Raw genomic sequence first — 26,638 nt, 5'->3', positions numbered from 1 at the left:
TTTACAATCAAGACAATCATGGAATAATTTAGTGTATTATTAAAATATGTAGTAGTGTTTACTCATTTTTTGGCGACCTCAGGTCTGGTGAAGGTTTCGGGACCATGCCACTCTACCAGCGGCTTCCCTCCTCTGCCTCCTAGGTCTCATGGCATCCTGTATTTTTCTAGCGGCAGAGGCCAGTTTGTGTATGACACACCTACAGTGGCTTCAGATGGGCCAGTTGTCTCAGGACCATCGGCGCACTCGCTGATCTCCTCAGGGTGTCCGCATCAGTGGTCAAAGACCTGTCTTGGTGGGCGGACCGCAACAGTCTCCTTGCGGGGCAACCATTTTGGCCTCAGACCCGAGTGATCACGGATGCATCTCTGAAGGGTTGGGGGCGCTCACTGTGAGGATTTGCAGGTGAGCAGCCTCTGGTCAGCAACGGAAGCCAAGTGGCACATCAACAGGCTGGAGTTGCGCGCTATCAGGCTCTGATTCACTCTTACTTGTGTTTTTTTGCAAGGTCTGGGTCTTCTTGTCGTGTAAATAGGGTCGGTCCTTCTTGGCAGCCAGGACTACCCTGGAGGAACACACGGCAGACTGGCTGCCAGAAAGGCCAGATCCAAGTAAAAAGCCCCTGTAAGGTCAAAAAACCTTGCAGGGTGCTGAGTGGCTAATGCAGGCATGGCGAAGATCCAGCAGTCCGGGATACAATTTGAGGCTAGTCTGATGGCTGGCGGTAATAGGATGGAAGAAGCAAGGGGAAACGAGCATTATGGCAACAAAGTTGCAATGCCAGGAGCTGCGTTACTGTTCTGTATTTGTAGCAACTACTCCTTCCCAGCCGTCTCGCGTCACGAATGGCAAGAAGTCGCCTTCCACCTGTGTCACAACGACCAAGGCCGGGCACAGAGTGTGACACAGGCTTGCCCTGAAAGCTTTCGCCCTGTCTCTGCAGAGGAACTATGTGCTCGTTCTAATGGACAACACAGCAGCAATGCACTCAACAAACAAGGTGGTGTGCACTCCTGCACCCTCTGCACAGAGGCGATGATGCTTTGCTTCTGGTTGCTGGAGAACAGGATCTCGGTCTCGGTAGTTCATCTGGCGGGCACAGAGAACAACTTGGCGGATGCTCTGAGCAGACAGGGCATTGTCTGACATGAGTGAGAAGTGTGCCAGGAAGTCCTAGAGGAGGTCTTCTCTCTGGGGTACCCCAGCAGTGGATCTGTTTGCAACCGAAGCAAACAGTACAGACAGTTTTGCTTGAGGGAATTCCCAGCGAATGGTGCACTAGGGGACACGTTTCTGGTGGATTGGACCTTCCACCTACATTACGCTTTCCCTCCAATTCGCATCATTCCATGGTTTCTCCGGAGATTGAAGAGATTTCGAACGAACATGATCTGGATCGCTACGGCCTGGGCGAGGAGAACGTGGTACTCCGACCTCTTGGATCTGTCCATCTCACCAGTTGCCTCTGCACCAGGATCTCCTAACTTAGTCGGAAGGTCGGATACTCCACCCGACCCCGGAATCCCTCAACCTACATGTCTGGCTCTTGAGAGGATGAGGTATGATGACTGGGACCTCTCTGAGGAAGTGTTTGAGGTGTTGCTGGCTGCACGCAGACCCTCTACAAGATCTTTTTACGCATGCAGGTGGAGAAGATTTGAGGCATGGTGCAAGGAAGACAAGAATGACCTCATCTCTTGACCCACCACTGTTCCTTCTGTCACTGGCCCCAGTAGGCCTTTAGGTCACCAGAGTCAAAGGATGTTTGGCAGCCTTGTCTGTGTTTAAGAGATCCTGGGTCAAAGTTCCCTTTTTTTCAATCCTGGTAATGGCACAATTCCTGAAAGGCCTTGTAAATAAGATTCCGCCAACTCCCTTTGTTGTCCCAGATAGGGACCTTAATCTGGTACTGACATTTCTGTTGGCAGCTCCTTTTGAGCCTATGTATACTTGTCCCTTAAGACTCCTTTCTTTGAAAACAGACTTTTTTAGTGGCTATTCCATCTGCAAGGCGGGTGAGTGAGCTGCGTGTCTTATGCTGTAAGCCACCCTCCCTGTGTTTTTTCTGAGAGAAGGTTTTCTGAGAGAAGGTTTTGGTCAGGGTAAGACCAGGCTTCCTCCCTAAAATTGTGTCAGAGTTCCACCTATCGCAATCCATTGAACTTCCGGTCTTCTATCCTCCTCCGCACCCTTCCAAGTAAGAATAGTGATTACATCGCCCAGTGGGCAGACTTCTCCATCCTGGCGTCCTACCACTCAACTCCTCCTACTTGGAGATTTTAACATGACAACTCTTCGTGGCTTTTTCCTTAGCCCATAAGGGCCTACTCATAACTAAGCAAAGATTATCCCGCTGCATCATTTTCTGTATAGCAGAATGCTACCAGTCCGCAGGGAAGGAATTTCCGCAGGAAGAAGACCCCATTCCACTAGGGGAGTTTCAGCTTCAAAGGCCTTGCAGAGGGGAGTACCTGTTCGGGATATTTGTGACTCTGTGACATGGTTATCCCTTCATACCTTTGTTAAACACTATAGTCTGGATGTGGCTCGTACCGCTGATGCACGTTTTTGCAGGGCAGTGCTGTAAAATTTCTTAGTATAACTTTCTGCCTGCCTCCTTCATCTACTGCTTTGGGAGTCCATCAGATGAGGAATCTGTGGCAGAAAGGCAATCCATTGAAGTAGAAATGACTTACCGTATTGATCTTTCTATAGATTCTTCTCCCTCAGATTCCTTAGCTCTGCTCAGAAAGTGGGTGGTTGGTGCGCATCTTCTCTTTGACATTGACTTGGTGATGGTCCTCTGTGGCCACATGTTTCTGACGCTACATGTAGTGTCTATTGCAATTCTTCGCCCTTAGGAGGTCTATAGTTATTTCATTTTTTAAGGGCTCATCAGCCCGTTTGTTCTCTCTGTTCTCCTCTGCAGCGTGGTGTGCTAGGGGAATAAGGGGTAAACTGGCACATTATAATCAAGATGATCTTACTGATATTCTGGACAAGGGTCCGCCTACGGATCCTGTATTACCGTTCCATGTGGCTTTTCAAAAGAGGGTGGCCAAGAATTGGGAGACCCTGGAGACCAATCCGGCTGTGAACAAGTCTCTTACATGAAAATACCTCCCCTCCAGTAGTGACCCCAGCTATCTGTAACAACACCCCACTCCCGAGAGTCTGGTGGTCCAGGCACCAGCTATCTCGAAGCAGGTCACGTACCCTACCATCCCTCCTGATATAGATGATAAGCACGTAGATGGATGGCCGTGGAAGGTATTTTCGACGGAGAGTATGGCGTCAAAATCAGCCAACTCCACCTGTGCACTTTAAACATTTTCGTGCATCTTCATGGCAGCGGAGCATATTCCAAAAGGAAATGAGAGGGACAGCTTTCTGGCTGTTGTTAAGGACGGCAAGGAAGCCATGTGTGAGCCCCTCCAATCTGGATTGGGTTTTGCGGATAGTATCAGCAGGTACATGGCTACGAGCACCGTGATACGCAGGTTTGCGTGGTTGCAGAAGTCAGATTTTGCCTTCTCAACATGCCTTTTGACGGGTCTCATCTTTTTGGCAGCAAGGCTGACGAGAGCCTTGAGAAGTTGCAAACCTCCAAAGCGGCTGCCAAATCTTTAGGCGCCACTGTTAGGCAAACTCAGCCTTTTCATTACAGCAGACAACCGTGGAGGGATAGATCTTTTCGCTACTACTCCTCATTTGGAAGGGTTAGAGTAATGGCCAGTCAAAGGGGCCAGCGAAAGTTCCCTCGTGGTGGACGAGGTAGAGGTGCCAAGTCCGCTCCAGCAGCAGCCTCTTTGCCATCGGCTGCTGCAGCAGCTGCTTCCAAACCGCTCTGAATGCTTCAGTCACAGTTCTCCAGTGGAGTGCAGATTGTCTCAGCATCTTGAAGAATGGCGAGCCATTACTTCAGATACGTGGGCTCTGGAAACAATAGCCCACGGCTACTGCCTCCCCTTTCTAAGAAAGCCTCAGACCAATCCACCAGGGAAACACTCTTTGAGGATTCCAGATCTGCTCCTTGTGCAGGAGATTTTAACCCTGCTAGAGAAAGGCGCTATAGAACCAGTGCCTGTGGCGGAGAGGAACAAGGGTTGGTATTCCCCATATTTTTTTATCCCCAAAAAGGACTGGGGACTGAGACCCATCTTGGACTGGAGATACTTGAACAAGTTCCTCAGGAAAGACAAAGTCATGATAGCCACTCTTTCTCAGATCTTTCAGGCCCTCCAACTTCAGGATCGGTTGGTGTCATTGGACCTTCAGGATGCTTATTTTCATGTACCGCTCTATCTCAAGCACAGGAAATACCTGAGGTTCGCCGTTGGCGGCTTGCACTATCAGTTTTGAGTCCTGCCATTTGGGTTGACCTCTGCCCCGAGGGTATTCACCAAACTGATGGTGGTGGAGGCAGCGCATCTCGGGAGAGGGGGAATTCACGTCTACCCCTACCTGGACAATTGGCTGATCAGGGCGCATTCTCCCGAACAAGCCTTGGATCATCTCAACGCTACCTGCCACTCACTTCACAGACTGGGCTTCTCCCTCAATTTCAAGAAGTCCCATATGCCACCTTCCCAACAGCTCCGGTACATCGGGGCTGTTTTGGACACTTCCTTGGGAAAGTGCTCTCCACCCAAGGTGAGGCCTCAAGACATTCTCCAGATGGTAACAAAATTCCAGACTGCCCAGAATCTCCCGGCCTTCGAGTTCTTGAGGTTGCTCTGCCTCATGGCATCATGCATTTTTCTGGTGCCAGAGGCCTGCTTTCGCATGAGATCCCTTCAATGGGCTCTCCGCTCGCAAAGTTCCCAGTTCTCGGGACGGATGTCAGACCACCTTCACATTCCGCCCAGAGTCTCACAGGATCTTCTGTGGTGGGTCTGCACGATGAATGTTCTGAAAGGCTAACACTTTTGGCAACCATGGCCGGAGATCACTATAGTGACGGATGCCTCCCTCACGGGGTGGGGAGCTCACGCCAACGAGTTGACTGTCAGCGGCTGTTGGTCGCCATCGGAGTTCAGGCTACACATAAACCTTCTGGAGTTGCAAGCGATCAGGCTAGCGCTGAAGGCTTTTCTGCCGTCTGTACGGGGAAAGAACGTCCTGATAATGACTAACAACACGGTGGCCATGCACTACCGCACCAAAAGGAGAGGCGTAGGGTCACTACCACTGTGCAGAGAGTCAATACAGTTCTGATATTGGGCTAGTCAAGAAGGAATCTCCCTCTCGGCGGTTCAGCTGGTCGGCGAGGAGAACACAGCGTTGGACACTCTGAGCAGGCAGAGCACAGTCTCCCACGAGTGGGAACTAGCTCAGGAAGTCCTTCAAGAGATCTTCGCCCTTTGGAGAACCCCTCAAGTGGATCTGTTCGCGACCGATGTTAACCGGAAGTGCGAACTGTACTGCTCAAGGGAATTTCCTCTGAGAGGAGCTCTAGGTGACGCGTTCGTGGTGGATTGGGAAGTCCCACTGCTGTACGCCTTTCCTCCAGTCCCCGTCATTCCTCAAGTCATCAGGAGGTTGAGGAGGTTCGGGACCCGCATGATCCTCATTGCCCTGGATTGGGCCAGGAGAACGTGGTACCCGGACCTTCTGGATATGTCCATCTGTCCTCCGATACGTCTTCCGCAAAGGGAGAATCTTCTCTCGCGAGAGGGGGGTCAGGTTCTCCATCCAGAGGTCAACACCCTCAACCTTAACACTTGGTTTCTGAAAGGTTGAGGTACAAGGATTGGGACCTCCCGGATGACGTGATGGAGGTGTTGCTTTCGGCCAGACAGCCAGCAACAAAGTCTCTGTACCATTGCCGTTGGAATAAATTCTGTGACTGGTGCAGAGACAAGAATGTTGATCCTTTTCAGTGCTAAACACTGGATGTTTTATATTTTTTGCTGTTGTTGGCACACACAGGTCTTCTGGTTGGTACCATTAAGGGTTACCTGGCTGCGCTTTCATTCAATTTTCAAGCGCTCTTCAGAGGAATGTTCCTATTTTAAGATCCCTCTAGTCAATCAGTTTCTATAAGGGCTCAGAAATGTGTTCCCACCTTCTGCATTTCAGGTTCCGGTGTGGGACCGTACCCTGATTTTGAAATATCTTTTTTTTAAAAACCTTTATTTTTTGCTGATCGCTGTAACACATTTCACATAACTATTTGGATTGGTCTCAGTAGGTACAAATCAATAACGCACATGACTTTTCATTATACACATCTTACGTGATACAGTATTTTCAAACGATTATGAGGATTCCTCTGACCTGTTTTCTTGGCTGTCCTTAAGGTAGGCTCGTAACGAAGCCCAGATGTCTTTCGGTCTATTAGTAGGCATGACATTTCTGACATAATGTTCTTCAGTACCCTGAACATATAATAATTCTTGTAGCCATACCTTCTGAGTAGGGGCTGCTTTGGATTTCCACAACTGTAGTATATTTCTCTTGGCCACTACCCCTGCTATAGCAACAAACCTCCAAATTTTAATTGAAGCCTTCCCTATATCGCCCAGGAGGTAATTATGTGGGACAGCCGGAATATGTATCCCCGCAATTTCACTAATGTTTGTAGCTACGTCCTCCCAGAAGGACTTTATGGGGGAACATTCCCAATACATATGCATTGAATTCGCATTGGGGGCACCACATTTGGGGCAGGCTACTTGAATGGTAGGGTCGAACTTAGAGGTCTTCTTCGGGGTTATATGTAGGTGATTTAGTATTTTAAATTGAATTAACCTAAAGTTAGAGTTAAGAGTTAATTGAGATGGCTTTGGTGTACTGGCAATATCTTGCCCATTGGGTATCTTCTATGGTGATACCCAGATCTCTTTCCCATTTTTGCTTCATGGTGTTCCCTGATGGGGTGTGTTCTTGGACTGCTTTGCATAGTCTGGATACTGTTCCTGTAAAACCTTCCTGCAACATAACCGCAGACAGGAAATCGTGTATCGGGGGGCCTCGGGAAATGAGGGCCATTTCTTTTTGCAGGCTGCTTTCATGCGATAGTTTTGTAATGGAGTAATTAGGCCTGATCCCACTTTATTATTGTCATGCACAACATCCGCGCCCCCACTAGCACCCCGACAGCACCCTCTGTTCCACACATATTCCCTGTTAGATCCCCTTTTAGTGCACCTGCACCCACCAGTATTAGAGCACCTGCAGAGCGGGGATCGCGTGGACAGATTATGACCCGAGGAGGAGGCTGTGTGCAGTCTCATAGGTTTCCCTTTCTGCACTTGCACTTGCCGTGGCGAGTGCAGTCAGGCAGAGTCAGGCTATCGCATCGATTTCCTGGTCACGTGATGCTTTCCCGGTCACGTGATTCTGCTTACGTTCACGTGACAAGGAAGCAGGCGATATAAAAACAACGTCCTCGCAATCACTTGTTGCTTCACAGCTGTTTCACGACTCTGTTTGGCGTTTTGGCTTCGATCAGGATCTATACTAATCGGCTTCATGAATTACGGACTTTGGATTACGGACTGCTTTTTGGATTCTCCCTGGCATTGGCGCATTTCTCTGCGATTACCTGGCTCTTCGACCTCGGAACTTCATAATGGACTTCTTTTGCTTACCCTTGGGATACTACAAACTTACCAAAGTCCACGTCTTGCATTCTTTGGTTGTCAGGACTAATCAGGTGTGTTGCAGCTGGCGGTCCCTCGCCAGTTTACCGGCAACTGAGAAGAACTGTTCACGCAACCTCCCCGGGTCCTGCGTGGTTAGCAGTGCCCCGCTACCCCTGCTTAGGTAAGACTTGTAGTCGTTACACTTCCAGCTACCATTCACACAGAATACTGTACTTGTTTGTGCTAATCCCCGTTTCCTTTACAGCGGCTCTGAGGTATCGGCGTTGCGATGTTCCGGCAATCCAACATCCACACCTGTGGCTTCAAGGACCGCACAGAGAGTATATTTAATTCTCCCTGTGGGGTACTTGGGGACGGAAGCCCCTATACTCTTCACGACTATCAAGTCTCGACAATTATGCACAGTTGCGAGTGTTGCAAACCTGCCCTCAGGTTATAAGTCTCCTATCCTCATTTCTTTGTCTGGGTCCCATTTACGTTGCAGGGCAGTGTCAAATGTGGGTTCTAAGTCTGGATAGTGCCACAGAGGGGTAAACGGCCAGTACAGGATCGTGCATCCCACCCTTGTAAACAGTGCTAACCAGGCATGCACTGTGGAACTGACAGGATCTACTTCCCCAAGGTTACCTCTTTTCTTCGTGAATGGCATTGCTTGAATGTTAACTGGGGCTACCCCAAATTTCTCGGCCCACACGTGTGCATGATTTTCCCCAGTGTCCCCCCAGTACTTTGCAAAGTGTGCTTGTGCTGCGTGAAAATATAATATGAAGTCTGGGGCTGCCAGTCCACCTGTTTCATATCTTTCGCACATCCTGGGCCATTTAAGTCTAACCGATTTCCCACCCCATACAAAGGCAACCGCTAGTCTCTGTAACCTCTGGAAAAAATCTATGCCCGCCCATATTGGGATTCCGCTGAACATATACAGCAACTTGAGCACTACCACCCTTTTGGGCAGGGCAATTCGTCCACATATATATATGTGGAGCCCTTTCTGTCGGTATGGGTGAAACGGGCCGGAGGACGTGTAGACCCGGGCCATACGGTAGGTGCCTTCCTCATGTGCTTACCTTTCTCCTTTGTTTTTCACTCGAATGGCATTGTACTTCTGTTAACTCCACACCAGCTTTTTTTGTTGCCATTCTATATCGCTCTTTGGCGCTAGCTTGGCATGCTGCGGTCTGGACCTCAACCTTAGTACATGTTAGCTCGCATTTTTTCTGGTCTTTTTTGTCAATATTAGCTATTCCGTCTTTCTATCACCCTTGTAGGTTCTATGACTCTGGGCATCTTTGACATTAACTTCTTCTTTTCTGGTCAGCCATGTACTGTGTGATTTTATATGTGCTCCTTGTTATCATTCCGGCTTTTGTATATTACATCCTTTGAGGTTGCGATTGTTTCTTTTTAATGATGCCGATACTTTGCAATTGTTGCAATTTTTGACTCCGTAATAATGGCCCAGTATATTTGCACATTAGTATGCTGCTTGCACTTGTACTTTATTATTATTTTTAACAGGGCCATCATTCTGTCTCTTGCATTGTTTTAGATTTGTACATTGCTACCTCACTTGCGCTACACAACTATGCTGCTAAATTACATGCATTTGCACTTTATTCCATTTGCCTGAATGCTGCTACTTGCCTTGTTTGCACATATTGCTATTGTCACTTTTATCTTGCAATTTTGCACACTAATTGGCTGCTATAACTGTTTTTAATATCTTATTTTGCCTCATTCATCGGCATTAGTCATGTATATCTATGTCCTATGATGCTCCAGATTGATGTCATTTATCCTTTAGTGTTGTTGTTAGACGGTGTGTTTATTTCCATTTTTATACAATGGTTTCATTCATTAGGGGCGGATGTGTAAAATATTTTTTTGACTGTGTCAGTACATCATTGATTCCAATTTTGTACTACTACTGTTGTTTATATTTGGTGGTACCCTGGAACCATGGCCCTGCCCTACATGGAAGGCGTGCTCCCGATTACAATTCATGGTCATTTTGCCATGATTCACATTTCTATGCACTTACTGCAATTTCCATCTTGGCGCCACTTGGCCTTTAATTTTGCTATTTTTGCCATTCCTTTCCAATATGGCCGCCGCCTCTTCCATTTGTCCAGGTACCCATGTAGTTCCAGGGAAATAGTAAAAGGACTTCCTTTGTCATATTATAAAAGTGCTCTAGTCCTTCCTCTCTTCACGTGAACAAGCACTCAGTTGAGTGTGAAACGCGTTGTGTGCGGGTCGTGTGTATTGGCGTCTTGCCTCTGTTTTTGCCGCTGCTCCCCAGCCGTATTTTGTGTATTTTTTGTTTATTGTTTGGTCACATTAAATACTCTAAGACCTTTACTTTCTTTGTGAGCTGTGCTATGTGTGTTTCCTCGTGGATTTTGGTCTTTTCATTGACCGCAGAGAGTGCGGTTCCTTTTTTGTTCTATATATGTATATATATATATAGTTTTCCCCAAACACAGCTAGTTTGTGTTCCAGGAGTTGAAGATATGGTTCGTAATTGTTAGTGTATAGGGACTGTCTATCAGTAGCTATTATTATTCCCAGGTAACGGGCTGTTGTAGAGGACCATTTAAAATCTGATGTAGCTGGGGATTGCCCTGTAGTTGGCGTCAGCGGAATAATCTCTGACTTCGTCTGGTTAATTTTGTAGCCAGAGTACGTGGAAAATGTGTTTATCTCTTGCATCGGGGGTAGATGTTTTTCTGGACATCTGTCATACACCATTGTGTCATCTGCATATAGTGATAGTAGCTGGGGAACCCCTCTAATACGGATTCCCCTCCAAGGGTGTTCATGTCTGATCTTGGCGGCCATGCCCTCTATCGTAAGCGCAAATATGATGGGGGGGGGGACAGTGGGCAACGTTGCCGGGTACCCCTACCTAACTTAAAGGGGGACGATAGAGTGTTGTTAGTCCTTACCATTGCAACAGGGTTCTTGTAAAGCAGGCGGATATAACTCAACATTGCCCTTGGTTTTGAAATATCTAATGGGTACTCCTTTTGAACCCTTGCACTCATGTCCATTGAGGTTGTTGACCTTCAAGACTATACTGTTAGTTGCTCTTACATCTGCAAGAAGAGTGAGCGAGTTGCAAACGCTTTCTTCCAAGCCGCCCTATACTATATTCCACACGGACAGGGTTGTTTTGAGGGCGAAACCCTCCTTCTTGCCTATGGTGGTTTTGGATTTTCACCTCCGGCAGAAAATTGTGCTACCAGCATTCTACCCTCCTCCGCATCCTAGCAGAGGAGGAAAGGCTACATTGGTTGGTCCCTAGGAGTGCGCTGAGCTTTTATAGTTCCAGGATGTCCAAATTGAGAGTGGACGACCAGCTCCTTGTGGGGTACACTGGACACAAACTGGGCCAGACTGTCTCCAAGCAGACCTTGTCCAGGTGGCTCATCCTCACGATTTCCGAATGCTACAGACTGGCAGGCTCCTGAAGGCTTGCGTGCCCATTCTACCAGGGGTATGGCCACCTCGACTGCCCTGCAGAGAGGAGTTGCTATTAAGAACATCTGTGATGCTGCAACGTGGTCATCTAGTCACACGTTTACTAAGCATTATTCTCTGGATACTTCCCACGCTGAGGGTGTTGCTTTTGGGAAGGCAGTCCTTTATTCTGCCCACTGAAAGTACGGCATATCTAAATTCTTCTCCCTTCTCCTATCGTGAATACTGCTTTGGGAGTCTGTCAAAGATGAGGAATACATTGGAGGACACAATCCATTCGAAGAACAAGTTACTTACCCCTGGTAACGTTATTTCGACTGGATGTTCCTCCAACGTATTCCTCATCGTCCTCCCAACCGACCCCTCTGTAGAATTTCTGATGCGATTGCAGCTCTCGTTCTCGCAAGGCTGAGTGCTGTCCTGCCCGTGTTGCTGGGCTTTTCTAATGCACATAGGAGGGAAAAACAGAACTGAGGCCAACGGGCGCCGTGTGTGCTACTTATAACATCAGATGGCGTCACCCTCGACGGAGGCCTTCGATGGACATCGACTCGATGCCATCGAAGCAGGGCGCCCTCTGCCGAAAAATTTCCAAAGCAGCCGAAGCTGGACATTATATGTCAAAGATGAGGAATACATTGGAGGAACATCCAGTCGAAAGAACGTTACCAGGGGTAAGTAACTTGTTCATCTCATGGTTTATTTAAAGAGGATTGTGTCTGAACTTGTTGATTAGAGGTTAGATTGTGGGCAATGTCACTGTCTGTGATTAATATCCAGTCTCTAGTAAGCAGTGTATTATTCTGTCGAGTTATTGGTGGATCTTACCACTAGTTGGAATTCAAAAGGGAATTCCAGAGTGATCTGACCAAGAAAAAGAGATTGCTTGGTCAAACGTAGGTGAGGGCAGGAAATAATTCGTTTTTTTTAACGGTTCTAAACAACCATTTCTGGAAGCAATAATCATGTTAAAAATGACACGTGTGTGCCCACGTGACATTTTAAATGGCCTGCTTCTCCTGGGAGACCAACCGTGTTTACAATAATACAGTCTAATTTCCTGGAGGAAATACACATGACATAATCATGGGTGGTGAGAGTGGCCCTTCAAAAAAAGAATGGGAACAACAATACCAAATTGATGAAAGCCAACTATCCCATGAGAACACTTGGCTGGTGCACGTATTCTAAGAGCTCTACTGCAGATGAAAGTTTCTCTGTTAAAATATCCCACATGCCATTACATCAATAATACCCTTTTTTAAAACCTGTCCCTGAATATTTAAGGTTTCCTTTTTTTTTCAGAAACAAGTTTTATGTTAAACTTGAACTTATTATTTAAGGGTGAAAATGAAACTTATAGAAGAGGAAGGCAACCCTGCACACTTAATATAGACAACTAAATATTAGGCACAAAATACACCTCACCAAGATTTATGCAATAAATAACCTAAATAAAACTCATCTTCCAAGAGAGGGTGAGGTTAACTAAGGAGGATCTTTTGAACAACGTGCCCACAAAATGGACCTACACTGCATGGTGTTCAGTTTTATGACGGCAGTATGGCTCTAGCATTTGATATACTATTTAGCATTAGATGTTGTCTCAAGGAAGCATGGCATTGCAGGCATACATTTTTGCAGGCATCTACACATTGTGTAATGTTTACCTAGGACTTGCCCAACTATATTGTTCCTAAACAGCCCGGGAAATGTTTTGATCCTAAGTGTTTTGGGATGAACTCCATAATAAAGTATTATAACCTGGACTGTTATTTCCTCGGTTCATAAGGGCGATCCAATACTGGGTGAGTGGGAGTATATTGATCGACAATTGAAATTTAATAGGAGTCTGCAAATGGCTAGAAAGGGGTTGCTAGCAACACAACAATGATTACATCAGTTTAAAATAATTTTTCAATGATATTAAACATTACCTAAATGATGGTATTGGGCAAATTAATTTTACTGTATGAAAAGTAAAGGAAAGGATGGATGTATTATGCATATTTTTGTTAGTTGTTCCAAACTTAAAATTTACTTGGCCCTCTACTGTATGTAAACCTTGTCATATAGGAGGCTGTCCTTTCGTTGAGGCTTTTATTTTTGCAGCATATGCTGGCTAGTCAAGGGTTAAATATAGGGAAGTCGGGTTATTCTGGTTTAAAGCAATTTTAGTTACTTCACCTTCAATTGAACAAGACTATAAAGAAAATATTCCTTCATGCAACCTAATTGGTATAATGAATTGTTAAAGAGTGTCTACTAAAGGGTATTTAAATATCAGGTTGTTTGAGGCTGTCCTACATTACTTTGGGACCACTTTGCAAGGGGAAAAGGGTTAGGATGTCCATAGCACTTTTAGATGTGGGATGCTAATGTCAGGCTATTAAACATTTTGTGGCACGCTCTTCAAGCGTATTGTGTTCAAGTTGCATTCAGTGTGTGCACTAAAATGGTGTGTTCATTTGTGATCAGTGGCTTTTCTTCCTGTATTTAATTTTTCAAGATAAAATAAAAAAGTTAATAATAATACAAAAGCATTTTTAAAAGTGACCTAGCACTCACCCATCATATGTTCCTCCACCCAGCACCCAAAACGCCCATAAAACAATTAAATGTTCTTGAAAGTAATGTTTCATAGCGCCATTTCATTACTAACATGGTTCTGATGTGTTTTACAGGTGTCAGTGGGTGCCCTCCAGTATGGATTTGCCACGGTTGGTGCTTTAATAATCTTCTTTCTGCTCATCCAGTCCTCCCCGTGGACGTACTACATCTATTGCCTCCTGCCTGTCCCAATGTGGTATGCGGTTGCTAGAGAGTAAGTCAAAATGCCTAATTCTTTGGTTAAAACTCCTCACACTGCTCCCATTTGTTAGCTTAGAAAAGAAGACGAAGCAAAACAGGGTTGTTGAAACGTATAACTAACAAAAAATAAAATTACGAACTTCAATTAATTGGGAATATGTTTTCTCATCTAGAGCCCAAAGATGACGGTCCGGCGCATCAAAGATTTATGCCTTGGGTATTGTGAGAAACCCGATGGTGTCTCACCCACTAATCCCCAGGGGTCTGTCATCCAGATGGCCAGGACATGGCCATCGCTTTTGTATCCAGTTCCTGGGGGTGGACCAGTGCGGGAGGATCACTTGGGTGAGGGGTCTTCGGGGAGTGGGAGTAGGACACTGGATGGCGAGGCGCAGTGTCCCCTTCCCTGTAAAGCTTTACCCGATCCTACCAGGTAAGATACTTAGGAACTCAACCCCCCAGGCCCCTTTCACAAAACAGACACTTTCTCACGGACAGCTCACTATGAGAGAAAACGGACTAACACCCGAGCCGTATACCTGACATGTCCCAATAAAATGGTCAGGCAGTAAAATCAATTACTGACCATCACGCACACCTGACTTCCATTACACTTGCCCACACGGATAAAAGGCGAAGCACAAGACCACAATCTGAGCTAGGCAAAGCACAGGAGGAAACAGCAGTTCCAAGATGGCAGTTCAACATGAGGAGAAAGATGACGAAACAGAAGGGGATCGCAAGGAGGGAAGTGCCCTTGACCTTTTTCGACAAGGAGCTGTTACTTTCACGAAACCTCAAAAATAGAAAGCTTAAGACCAGGAAACCAGGCTGAAGAATCCTGCACTGTGTGTCAGAGGTAGCCGGGGCCCTCCAGTGTTGATAATCGAGGCGGGGAGAATCGCCTGCTGTCATGGTACTGTCCTTGGCTCCTTCAACAAAGCAGCGCCAGTGAAATCAACACAGCCAGTGAATTGGGGAGACTGATACCAGACCAGTCTTTGTTGAAGCCAAGGTTGCAAGCAGCAACATTGTATGTTGAACGCTGAAGCTAGCAGTGTATGAAACTCATGTGATAACCAACGCAAGTAAAATTGAACAACAGATGAGTGATTGAACCTTGAAACCAAGATACGACACCTTAGACAAAGTGGTCCGGCACTGCGTGCTTGCTCATTCAAAGGTCTCTGCAAGGTATCCAACTGAGAGTTGACAAAGGTGAAAGAGTGGCAAAGAACTGTGCATTGAAGTGGTCCTGCGGCGGGTCAAGCAAAATCATGTGCACAATCGAAAGTCTTTAATGTTGATACTCCCAAGAAAGTTGATGACAAAGTAGATAAAGTTGGTCTGAGCCCGAACGAGGGAGATCAATTGAAGGCTTTGGGTTAAAGCAAGTTTGAAAGTTGGTACGTGCCCGACCGAGGAAGATAAATTGACAGTTTTGCGTTAAAGCAAGTTTGTGTTAGAGTGAATTAAATTTGTCCAAGCCTGGCAGAAGGAGACTGATTGAACATTGTGTTAAAATGGATCTGAGCATGGCTGAGGGGTATCCGGGGCAAACTGTGAATTACCCAAGAAATTGGATAACTGAAATCCTATGTGCGTTGTGTTCAAGGGGATCTGAGCCAGGCTGAGGGGGATCTGCGGTGAATAGTGAAACACCTGAGAAATGGAGTACGTGTAAAATCCAAAGAGAAAAATAACTTCTTGTTTGTTTGTCGCATTAGGCGCTCTGAAAGAAGAGACTTTGAGGAGCTTGCGACTACACGTACTACTCACACGTGCACAAGGGATTCTCCAGACTGGACCTACTATTAGCAACTAGAATCCTATTCCCATGCTTCAATTCAAAGAGGTACAGATTGGTCACAGAAATCTATCGGACCATGCCTCAGTTATAGCTCGGCTGCGAGTTCCGGGCCTGCCAGAGCCCCCACAAAGGTACTGGAAATTTCAAGACCACATCTTAGCGGACACAGCAACCTGCAGTGAACTATCTGAAGCGATCACTCGCTATTTTGAAGAAAACATAGCGCAAGGTTCCCCATATGCTTTAGTCTGGGACGCAATGAAGCCAGTGATACGAGGGGTAGCGATGAACTGCACTGCTGCGCAAAGGAGAAGGAACCAATTAGAGCAGTGCATACTAGAAGAGAGGGTCGCAGTGCTGGAGGGTAAATTCAAGAATAAGCAATCCACCAAAATAGGTAGAGAACCCAAGAAAGCGAAAGCCGCTCTAGAGGGGCGCCTGGCAGATACATCAACACTGGCGCTAGCATACACCAGGCAGTTTTACTATATAAACAGCAACAAGGCAAACCGCCTACTAGCACACAAACTTTAAAAATTACACACCCGGAACAACATACAGGTCCTCCACACCCCAAATGGCAAGCTCTGCTTCTCAGAGAGGGGAATGCTAGAGCTCGTGGTAGAACACCACAGGGAAATCATGTCCGGGGCACCAACAGATGAAACAGCACAACACAGGGGATCCACCAGGGGGCGCAGAGATGGTCTAACGCAACTCGGTTCATCTCCTCTGCTGGGCACTGTTGGCGGGACTTGAGCCCCTCCCGACACCCCCAGAGTGAGGAGCTTGCATCACCCCCACCCCTCTAAGTGTGCCGGGCACCCCAGGCCCAAATTTGAGCCCCCGTGGTGGAGCCGTTCGGGAGATCGTAGCCTCTGAGTTTCAGGGGGACAGAAGCCCCTCCCCCCTGCGGCGCCACGGCTCCGCGAGAATCCACGGCGAGCCCGGGCCTGAACGAGGCCTGTGGAAGGGCTGGGCTGCCCTGTTTGGCGGCTCCCCCCCCGGCCTTGTGCACGACGGTGGAGGCGGGACGCACCCGGAGGCATCCGCAGCCGATCCGGGATCTGGAGGATGCACCACGAACGCACCGCGGAGGTGGAGGCCTGCGTGAGGCCCGCAGAACGAGGGGAAGGACAGAGCGTGAGGGCCCCCACTGGAGTGGGAGCGGCTTGGTGTGTCGTGGAGGGTGATCTGAAGTGCCAGGAATTGGCGACAGTAGTGTGCGGGAGGCAGGCGAGGCCTCTCACTGGCGCATGGACTCCCACAGGCTGAGGGGCAACTTGGCGCCCAGGAGGTAAGGAGGTGCAGGCCAGGGCTGGACGACCTCCTGGGAATTGAAGGTGTCACGGGAGGAGACGAGAGTGCGGCTGGGGAGAGCCCCTGCCATACATCGGAGCCCCGGAGTGGCCTTTGGCAGCGGGGTGTACCCCGTGTACCGCAGGTCCCTGCCAGTCAGAACAAACACACGGGGCCCTGTTGGGAGAGGACGGCCCCAGCGGACCACAGTGAGGTGCAGACACGGGCCTTGGGATTGGTCCTTCCCGCGCTTAGCCTATGGAACAATAAACACTGCCACAGCTACGACGGGAGTGAAGTTAAGCGGTTTGAGGGGGGAGAGGTGAGGTGGGAACCCTGTGGGGGAGAAACCCACACCTACAGGGGTGCATTAGTCGGGGACTCGGACCCCCGTTGCTGGGGCTCCACTTCTCGCTCCTCGGCTGACATTGGTCCTCGCCCCCTGTGGCGTTGACTGCGTATGTGATAGCGGGTCACCTTGGGCACAAGCTTTTGGGGGAGGCCCCCACGGAGCAGGGATGCTTTGGGAGATTCTATGAACTGGAAGGAATCCCTACAGAAGTTTCGCCACACGCCCCCGATCCCCGGATACCCCCTGAAATGGCGGCCCTGGCGCAGCAGGAATCTACTGATACAAGCACAGTCACCAGGGGCATGGCGGCCCTACTGGAGGAAATTAGAGGCTTTAGGGCGGAGATTGCTCTTCGTCTGGACACCTTAGATAAAAAGGTGGACAATATTGATGACAGGGTTCAGGCACTGGAGAATAATACAGCTTCGAGCGACATCTTTGAGACACAATTCGACAAGCGCCTGTCGGAGCTCGAGAGGAGAGAAGAGAAATGCTCCTTAAAAATGGACGACTTGGAGAATAGGGAACGCCGCTGTAACCTGCGTTTCCTAGGTTTTCCGGAAAACGAAGGCGAGACCCAAGCAGACATCATTAAGGCTGTCAATGCAGTAATAGGAGTGCTATTTGAGGGGGCCAACACCAACGAACCCACCATTGACAGGGCCCATAGAGCAGGCGCATCATCCAGAGGCCCCATATCCGTTCTAGTTCGCTTTCATTACTTCTCCGAGAAAAGCAGGATCCTCGAACTCGCTCGCAAGAAGGGCCCGGTGGAGTGGGAGGGGGCCCAGATCTCGGTGTATCAGGACCTGTCGGCCTTCACCCTGGCAAGACGTCACCTCTGTTCCCCGTTGACGAAGATGCTCCAGTCCAAGGGGGTCCGATACAGGTGGGGATACCCATTTTCGCTCACTTTTGAGTTCGAGGGCTACAAGTATGCCCTGATCACTGAGGACGATATCCAAAGAGTGTCGGGCGAACTTTTGGACAATTCAAATATGGAGATGGGGGACCAGGACTGTGAGAGATCCCCGACAGGCCCAAAAGGGAACAAAGCTCTGAAGGAAAGGCGCAAAGTTCGAGGCCAAAGGAAATTTAGGAGAGTGGCCCCAGCTTCCCTGGAACTTCCGAGCAACTGAAGCTGGCTCCTGGTGCCCGACGAATAAACCTGCATTTGACTTTGTGAATGGAGTGTGATGTAACTGTTTGTGATTTGCATTGTTCCTGGGGGTGGGAGGGGGGCTAGAGTTGTTGTTTATGAAGGGTTAATGAGCCCGGAGGGGGGAGACAATGGTGGCCTGGCCTGGCGATAGGATGAAGCCATGGAACAACCAGGCGATCAGGGGGGAGGGAGGGGGTGATGCGTGGGAGTTGGGTTGCAGGGGTTACAGTTATGGCGCGCCAAGTTTTTTGGTTTTTCTCGCACCCCCGGGGCTGTCTCGAGCCGTAAGGGGGATGTGAAAGCATTGGGGGAGTAACAACGCTTGCTATTCTAAGAAGGGAGCTATGAGTCTTTACCTGTGCTTTAATGGATGATTCACTCCAATTCTTGACAGTGGGGTCACTGAATTTACGCGGGCTTAACTCGCCTACAAAGAGGTCGCTAATTGTGAGGGAATTTGCGAGGCTGCGGCTTCACTTTCTCTTTGTGCAGGAGACTCATTGGATTCGGGGAAAGGAGCCTAAGCTCAAGGCCAAAACCATTGATCAGATGTTTACGGCTTCTTCCCAGGCAAAGAAGCGGGGAGTAGCTTTGTTGGTTTCCCCCGGGGCCCACTTTGTGTTTAAAGCCTCAAAAGCAGATCCGGATGGATGGTATCTCATGGTAAAGCGGGAGGTGCGGGGCCACTTGTTCACATTGGTTTGCATATATGCTCCAAATGAAGCGCAGGATACCTTCTGGGAGGGAATGAAAAAGATAATAATGTCATTTTCTGAGGGCACCCTAATGGTGGGTGGAGATTTTAACATGGTGCTCTGCCCCGAGAGGGATAGGAAGTCTGATAATCCCTGCCCCAACATCCGTCTCCACAAGAAATTGGCGTTGGCCTTCCAGGAAGTGAATGGGGAACTGGGCTTGTGTGACACGTGTATACCCGAGCGGGGCCGGAACCCCGATTACACATTCTATTCAAAGCCATATGCTGTTTTCTCTCGTATAGACTACATCCTGGTTGACTCCACGCTGCAGGGAGAGATCTCAAATTCGGGAGTGGAGATCGTCCCTTGGACGGATCACGATATGGTAAAGATTAGGATTGGCCTGCCCCGGCAACCGGATCCCGGTGGAGGTGTAATGACCTCCTCCTGCTAGACAGGGAGATACGCCAATCCCTTCTAGCAGCCATAGAAGATTATTTTACCCTCAATGACAATGGGGAGGTTGGTACTATGGGAGTGTGGGAGGCGTTTAAGGCAAATATTAGAGGCACCCTCATTGGTATAGGGTCAGAGAGAAAAAAGTTGTTAAAGGAAAAGATAGAGGCTATCCAACCGGGTGGGAAGTTGAAAACACAGATGTTTCCCGGGAAGTGGGAGGAGCTGCAGAGGTTGCGTTCTAAGTTGGCAGACCTCATGGTGGGACAAACTGAAAGGAAGCTCTCGTTTCTGAAACAGAAATACATGGAAAAGGGGGAAAAGGCGGATAAGATATTGGCCTGGAGACTTCGTGAACTTAGGAACAGTAGGAAGGTGAATTCGATTCATACCCCGGAGGGAGACTCAACCGTAAGGGATAGTAAGGTAGCGGAACAATTCAGGCTATACTACGAAAAATTGTATTGTTCGGAATATACGGGTGATGGGAATGACGTTGACAGCTTTGTGGACTCACTTCCAATCCCGGGCCTTCTCCCCGACAAAGCTGATTCTCTCGAGCATCCCATTTCCCCGGAAGAAGTAATAGATACCATATCCTCTTTAAAGAGCGACACTGCCCCGGGGGATGATGGTTTTACAGTTAAGTTCTATAAGACCTATAGGTCCACACTTGCCCCATTCATGGCTAAGATGTTCAATGCTGCACTGGATCAAGGCACCCTCCCACCCACGATGATGTCTGCCTTAATCGTAGTCCTGCCTAAAGAAGGCAAGGATCCCTCCTATTGCCAATCATATCGCCCCATATCCCTCCTTAACACCGATGTTAAAATATTGGCCAAGCTCCTAGCAAATAGGCTAGCGAAACCCCTCCCTACCCTAGTACATAGTGATCAAGTGGGCTTCATCCCGGGCCGCCAGGGATCAGATAATATAAGAAAAACTCTCGACCTTATGCACAAGGCATCTAGACAAGGGGTGTAGGGGTACCTTCTCTCGCTAGACTCAGAAAAGGCCTTCGACCGTGTCGAGTGGCCTTACATGGGCAGGGTTCTCCGAAAAATGGGTCTGGGAGACAACTTTTGTAGGTGGGTCACAGCACTATATAATGGCCCCTTGGCGAGAGTACTGGTCAATGGAGGCACTTCAGAGCCCTTTTCCCTTTCTAGAGGCACCCGTCAGGGATGTCCCCTGTGGCCCCTATTGTATGCGTTGGCAATGGAGCCCCTGGCCATAGCGGTTAGGAACGACCCGGAAATCACAGGAATACGGTGTGGTGATTGTGACTTTAAACTCTCCTTATTTGCAGAAGATATACTGGGCTACCTTACAAACATTCAAGACTCCCTACCCCGGTTATTTGATCTGGTGCACAACTTCGGCTCCTTTTCCGGGCTGAAGATAAATGCGTCCAAATCAAGCATCATGCCCATGGGTCTGGGGGATCGAGACATCGGAGGTGACGCTGACATTCTGGGGGTTAGAATACAAAGGGAGTTCACTAGGTACCTGGGCACCACCATCCCCAGAGATCTATCCCAAGTATACCAGTGTAATTTCCCGGGGATCCTAGCTCAGGTTAGCAGCGACCTCAGACGGTGGGCACCCCTCACGCTTTCCTGGCTTGGGCGCATGGTCACGGTGAAGATGAATATCTTGCCCCGCCTCCTCTACCTCTTCGCAGCGCTTCCCGTTGTGCTACCCGAGACCTTTTTTGAGGTGCTTCAGTCCTGTGTCCTCCAATTCATTTGGAACGGCAAGAGGCCGAGAGTTAAAACCTCCACCCTGACCCTCCCAAAGCTTTACAGTGGTTTTGGTCTCCCCGACTTCCGGCTCTATTATAAAGCACCCCAGCTCCGGGTGATGTTGGAGCATATGAGGGATGACATGGGAACATATTGGACGTATGTTGAGGACATTCACACCCACTCGAAAAAAGTTAGAGACCTTTTGTGGGCCCCCCCTAAAGCTCTCCCCTCTCAGCTCAGAACACATCCTACCCTGGCAGCCCTGTGGGCAGTATGGAAGCCCAATAAAGCTAATAAACAGCTGTCTTCTTGGCCCTCCCCCTTGTCCTCGCTCTGGGGGCACCCCATTGACCTGGGCTCTAGGGGCTTCTGAGACACTCAGGCCTGGTCAGACATGGGCTTGGAGAGGGTCTCTCAGCTCTCACGTGAAGAGGGCTTCATAGAGTATGACAACTTGATTGAGGCATTGGTTGATAGACCCCCACAGTCTTTGAATACCTACGCTTGAAGGGGATTTTGACCCACCCTCGATGGGCCGACCAGCTTAGACGCCCCCTCACTCCTTTTGAAAATATCCTGGCCAAAAGTACAACTCGAAAGGGTTCCTTGTCTAAGTTTTATAGTGTTTTGATAACGGCGGACCTAGAGGGTAGACAACCCTTCAAAAACATATGGGAAGAAAGGCTGGGCATGACATTGGATGACCACACTTGGAGGACTGTCTTTAAATGCATCTTTACGGGTTCTCTGTATACTGCTGCCATGGAACATAGCTTTAAAATCCTCCACTCGTGGCATCGCCCCCCGGCCCTGTTGTCTAAGATGTTTAGAGATGTGTCCCCCTTTTGCCCTAGGGGTTGTCACCAACGGGGAACCTGGTTTCACATGTGGTGGGGTTGCCCGGTCATACAGGTTTACTGGTCGGAACTACTCAGCTGGATTAAGGACATCGAGGGGTTTAGCCCGTCCCTGCAACCGTTGGAAATTCTACTGGGCACCCCCATGCCGGAGACAGAATCAAATGTTTTCCCCAAGGTCATTGGTGCCATGCTGCGTGCGGGGAGGCTGGCTCTCGCCCAAAAATGGAAGAGCGCCTTGGCCCCTTCCAAGGAGGAATGGCTCTGTAAACTGAGGTCGATTTTTGTGCATGAAAAACCTACTGCAATAACAAACGATACTATGACTGATTTTGTACAGGAATGGACAGCAGTTCTTCTCCATGATGATTGTATTACCATGCGTTTGTAGAATGAATACTGAGCTGCTCCGATATGGTACGCGATTTCACAACCCCCAAGGACCCGTGATGTTTCCTGTTCAATTGACTTTCTGTTGGACCCCACTGTCTCAAGTGGTATTCTTAACAATCATGTGGTATGCAAGTGTTCCCCCCTAAGTTTCAATAGTTTGCAACACCTCTAAACTTGGCATGTTGATTTATTGGGGGGGTGGGGTGGGAGGGCTTGAATTGGGGAAGGGAGTTAATGTATAAAAGAGAAAATATCATTGACGATTTGGTTTATTCGAATGATTTTGCTGGTTGGGTTGGCTTTTACGCCCTACCTTATATGTATATTGTCAATAAAAAAAACAAATTAAAAAAAAAAAAAACAGCACAACCCACGTACCTACACTGGGCCCAAAAGATGAACCCTCAAACCCACCTTGAGTACCTCGAACGCCCAATAACAGCAACCGAAATACCTGAAGCAATAAAAACCCTTATAAACTCTGCCCTGGGTCCAGACAGATTCTACACATTGTTCTACAAAATATTCATCCTGGCCCCCCACCTCGCATCCCTATTTAACATGTTCCTCTCCACAGGCACTGTCACACCCTCAATGGAGGAGTCTCTAACAGTACTCATCCGAAAACCGTGGAAAGATCCTGAGCAATGTGAATCATACAGACACATTACACAGATGAGTAACGACGCCGAGATTTACTCAAAGGTCCCAGCACATAGACTAGCTCTGGTTCTCCCAGACCTGATACACCCAGACCAAACAGCTTCATTCCAGGCCATAGCACGCATGACAATATTAGGCGCACCCTAAACATAACTGAAAACGCAAACAGAACGGGGGCGGACTTAGTGGTGCTTTCTCTCGACGCACACAAGGTGTTCGACCTGTTAGACTAGGAATATGTTCAGGAAACCTTAGCCCACTTTGGGTTTGGCCCAAAATTCATAATATGGTCTCTAGCCAATTACCAACACCCAAACACGTCCCTTAGAATAAATGGCACTAAATCCCCCAAAATTTCCATCACCAGAAACACGCAACAGGGATGCCCCCTATCGCCTTTAATCTTCGCCCTCTCCATGGAGCCCTTCGCCAGCAGAATTTGAAACAATCCACTAATACACGGGGCAGAGGTGAAGGGGACCACCTACAAAGCTGCCATGTACGCAGACGATGTCCTCCTTTCTCCAACATGGGGTCTGGCATGGATTTACATGCTCATGAATATTCCTCGTCGTCAGGCTGGGAATCCTCGGTAAAGAAAAAATCAGTATCAGTTTCGTTTCTGATCTGTCTTTCTAAGTAGTAACCAATCACTGGTCTCTGGGTCATACTGCCCCCACCCAATGACTGCCCTCTCCCTAAGACCCGCCCTCGGCAGCCATCCTCAGATTTTTACCGCACGCTCAAGTGTTGGGAGTCCTCGTGCTATAGCTCTCGAGCTTTTACTGCGTTTTGCGCTTTTTCAAAGAGATTTATCTCATTTTTCAGTTTAATCGAGCCTCAAGCTCCACCGTTTCTACTTCCGATCAATGGGGACCCGTTTCGGATTTTTCTACGCCCCTCAAGGGTGAAGTTTTCGTCGAGTTACGCTTCTTGGAGGATTCCAGAAGCTTCCGAAGCCTACCTCGTGGGCGAGAAGAACATGGCCCAGGAGAAGGGAAGCTCGTCCCCTGGCAAGCTGTTCAGGATTTGCCCGGGATGCAACCTACAAAATGTGTTCAAGGAGGCAAGCATTCGAAACGCCTTTACTGCCTCCACGAGGACAAAACGCACGTGGAGAAGGACTGTGCGCTTGCTTTCACATGTCGGATCGGACGATGAGGGATCGCAGGACCCGTCTCTCCAACTGGCTGGAAGGCAAGAGTCCAGCAGGTGAGAAGAAGAAGAAGAAGAAGTCCGAGCAGTCTTCTAAGTCCTGTGAGGGCGCCCCGGCGACGGGGGCCCAACAGAAGGCAATGCACCGCAAGTCTGCGGGCACCGGGAGCGCCGAACGGTCGGGCTCCTCGGCTGCCAGGCAGGGTGCACCTTCACCGACGCCATCAAGCGCGAGCCAACGCTCTGGCTCGGGGGAAGAGAAAATCCGAGAACCCGGCTAAACTTCTGGAGAGGCCCCGGTCGATCTCGGAGGAACCGGCCGAGGGGGAGCGAGGCGGTGACCCTCCCCCTAAGGTGAAGGCCTCAAGCACACCCAAGGTGGTGAAGGCCTTGACTCACCTGGCTAAGGCCTCTATCGAGGGAGTCGCCGCGGCCCTGGCGAAGCCTGTTGAGGCTATCCCAGTGGAGGCGACCTCGGGGCCCAGAGTTTCCCTGCCTCCACGGAGGGAATCCTCTTTTAAGCCCATCGAGAAGACCCCCGTGAAGACCCCGGTGGAAAAAGAGGACGGGGGCGGTGGCCGTCACGGACACGGACACAACCTCCGAGGAGGAATTGGCCGAGAATTTGGAAGAGGCCCAGCCCCACGGGAGGAATCCTGAGGAGGGGGATGACGAGAGCGAGGTGGCAACGACGTCGAGGTTCCCGTGGAGTAACAACCGTTGCTCCCGGCACGCCCTTCGCAACCCGAGCATCAGGACAACTTGGCAGCCATTTTGATGGCAATCCAAGCCTTATGCATGGGGATAAGGACGAGACTGCCCCTACCCCTGACGGACGACCCAGCTGTACCGGGGTCACTCGGGAAGCCCTCCGAACAAGAGGAGGAGAATTCATCCAGTGCCCCTTTAGCCCTCACGGCCTTCTCAGCCTTTGTCGCCTTCCCCGATCCCGAGGGACGGCACGGGAACGGACACGACGGGGACGGGTGACGACGGGACTGGCTTCCCGTCTCCGATTCCTCGGGCGTCCCCGCCCGACGAGATTGGCTCTTTCCACGCCATGATTGCCAGGGCATCCAAGCTTTTTCAGCTCTGCCCTGAGGAGAAGAAGAAGGAAGGCTTCCTCTACCAACGGCGCGAGGCCAAGAGGAAGACGGTCCTTGCTGTTCCGTTTGCTGGATGACATCTGGGACGAGGGACTTGCCCTCCTCAAGAACCCATCCACGACACCTGCCAAGAGAGACCAGTACGAGAAGAAGTACCGGGTCCCCGACGCCGCCCCGTTGTGCCTTAGGGCCCATCCGACGCCGGATTCGGTCGTCTCAGCAGCGGCCAAGAAGAAAGCGGGGGGGGGCCTCAGCTTCATCCCACCGGACGGTGAGGGAAAGAAGCTGGACGTCAGCGGCGACGACGATTAAGGCGGCCAACGCCCTAGCGATTGTGGCCCGCTATGACAGGAAATTGTGGTACAAGATCGCCCCCCTGTTGGACTTCCTCCCGGACGATAAGAGGGCAGAGGCCCTGGCGATCCTACAGGAGGGTGAGGTGGCGTCAGACCACGGCATAACTGTGGCCACTGACATTGCCGACACCGGTTTCCGCCAGTTGGGCAACGGCGTTTGCCTTCGTCGGCAGGGGTGGCTCAAGGCAACGGATTTCCGCCAGGACGTGCAAGCCAAGGTTTTGGACATGCCCTTCGACGGGAACAATCTGTTTGGAAAGACTGTGGATGAGTCGCTACAGGCCATCAAGACCGACACAGAGACGGCTTGGGCCTTGGGAGTTCTGCAGCAGCGGCGGCCGCCCTTTCGGAACTCCGGAGGCAAGCAAGGTGTCTCCAAAGGATTCGGTGGCGGCTCCTCGACCTACCATCAGGCGGTCCGCTCCTTGTCGCAAGAAGCCTATAGGGGACGAGGCAAGTCAGGTGGATCTCGCCGTCGTCGCCAGGGAGGCCAAGGCGGCAAGGCTGCTTCCAAGCAAGACTGAACCGGCCGCCGCGTCGGGCCCCCACCGGTGGGAGGCCGGCTGACAAAGTTTGTCAGCGTGTGGGAATCCATCTCCCGTTGGGTGCTGGATGCCCTGGCCCACGGGCACACACTGGAATTTCCAAAGAAGTGCCCCCTAATCCCGCGTGT

General features: G+C 49.5%; 1 protein-coding gene across 3 annotated transcripts in view; it reads left to right on the top strand.

Annotated features, from left to right (window-relative positions):
* Nucleotides 1-26,638, top strand: part of PIGN (phosphatidylinositol glycan anchor biosynthesis class N) — a 1,975,532-nt gene that overhangs the window by 1,048,437 nt on the left and 900,457 nt on the right. For all 3 annotated transcript variants that reach the window (XM_069613664.1, XM_069613662.1, XM_069613663.1), the window contains one exon: nt 13,781-13,920. In XM_069613664.1, the coding sequence (XP_069469765.1) occupies nt 13,781-13,920 (140 nt within the window). The remainder of the gene's footprint in view (nt 1-13,780; nt 13,921-26,638) is intronic.

This window comes from Ambystoma mexicanum, chromosome 5p, assembly GCF_040938575.1.
Source record: "Ambystoma mexicanum isolate Mex_15411 chromosome 5p, UKY_AmexF1_1, whole genome shotgun sequence".
Classification (NCBI taxonomy): domain Eukaryota; kingdom Metazoa; phylum Chordata; class Amphibia; order Caudata; family Ambystomatidae; genus Ambystoma; species Ambystoma mexicanum.
The sequence above is the reverse complement of the archived record's forward strand: the minus strand, read 5'-3'. Positions and strand labels throughout refer to the sequence as shown.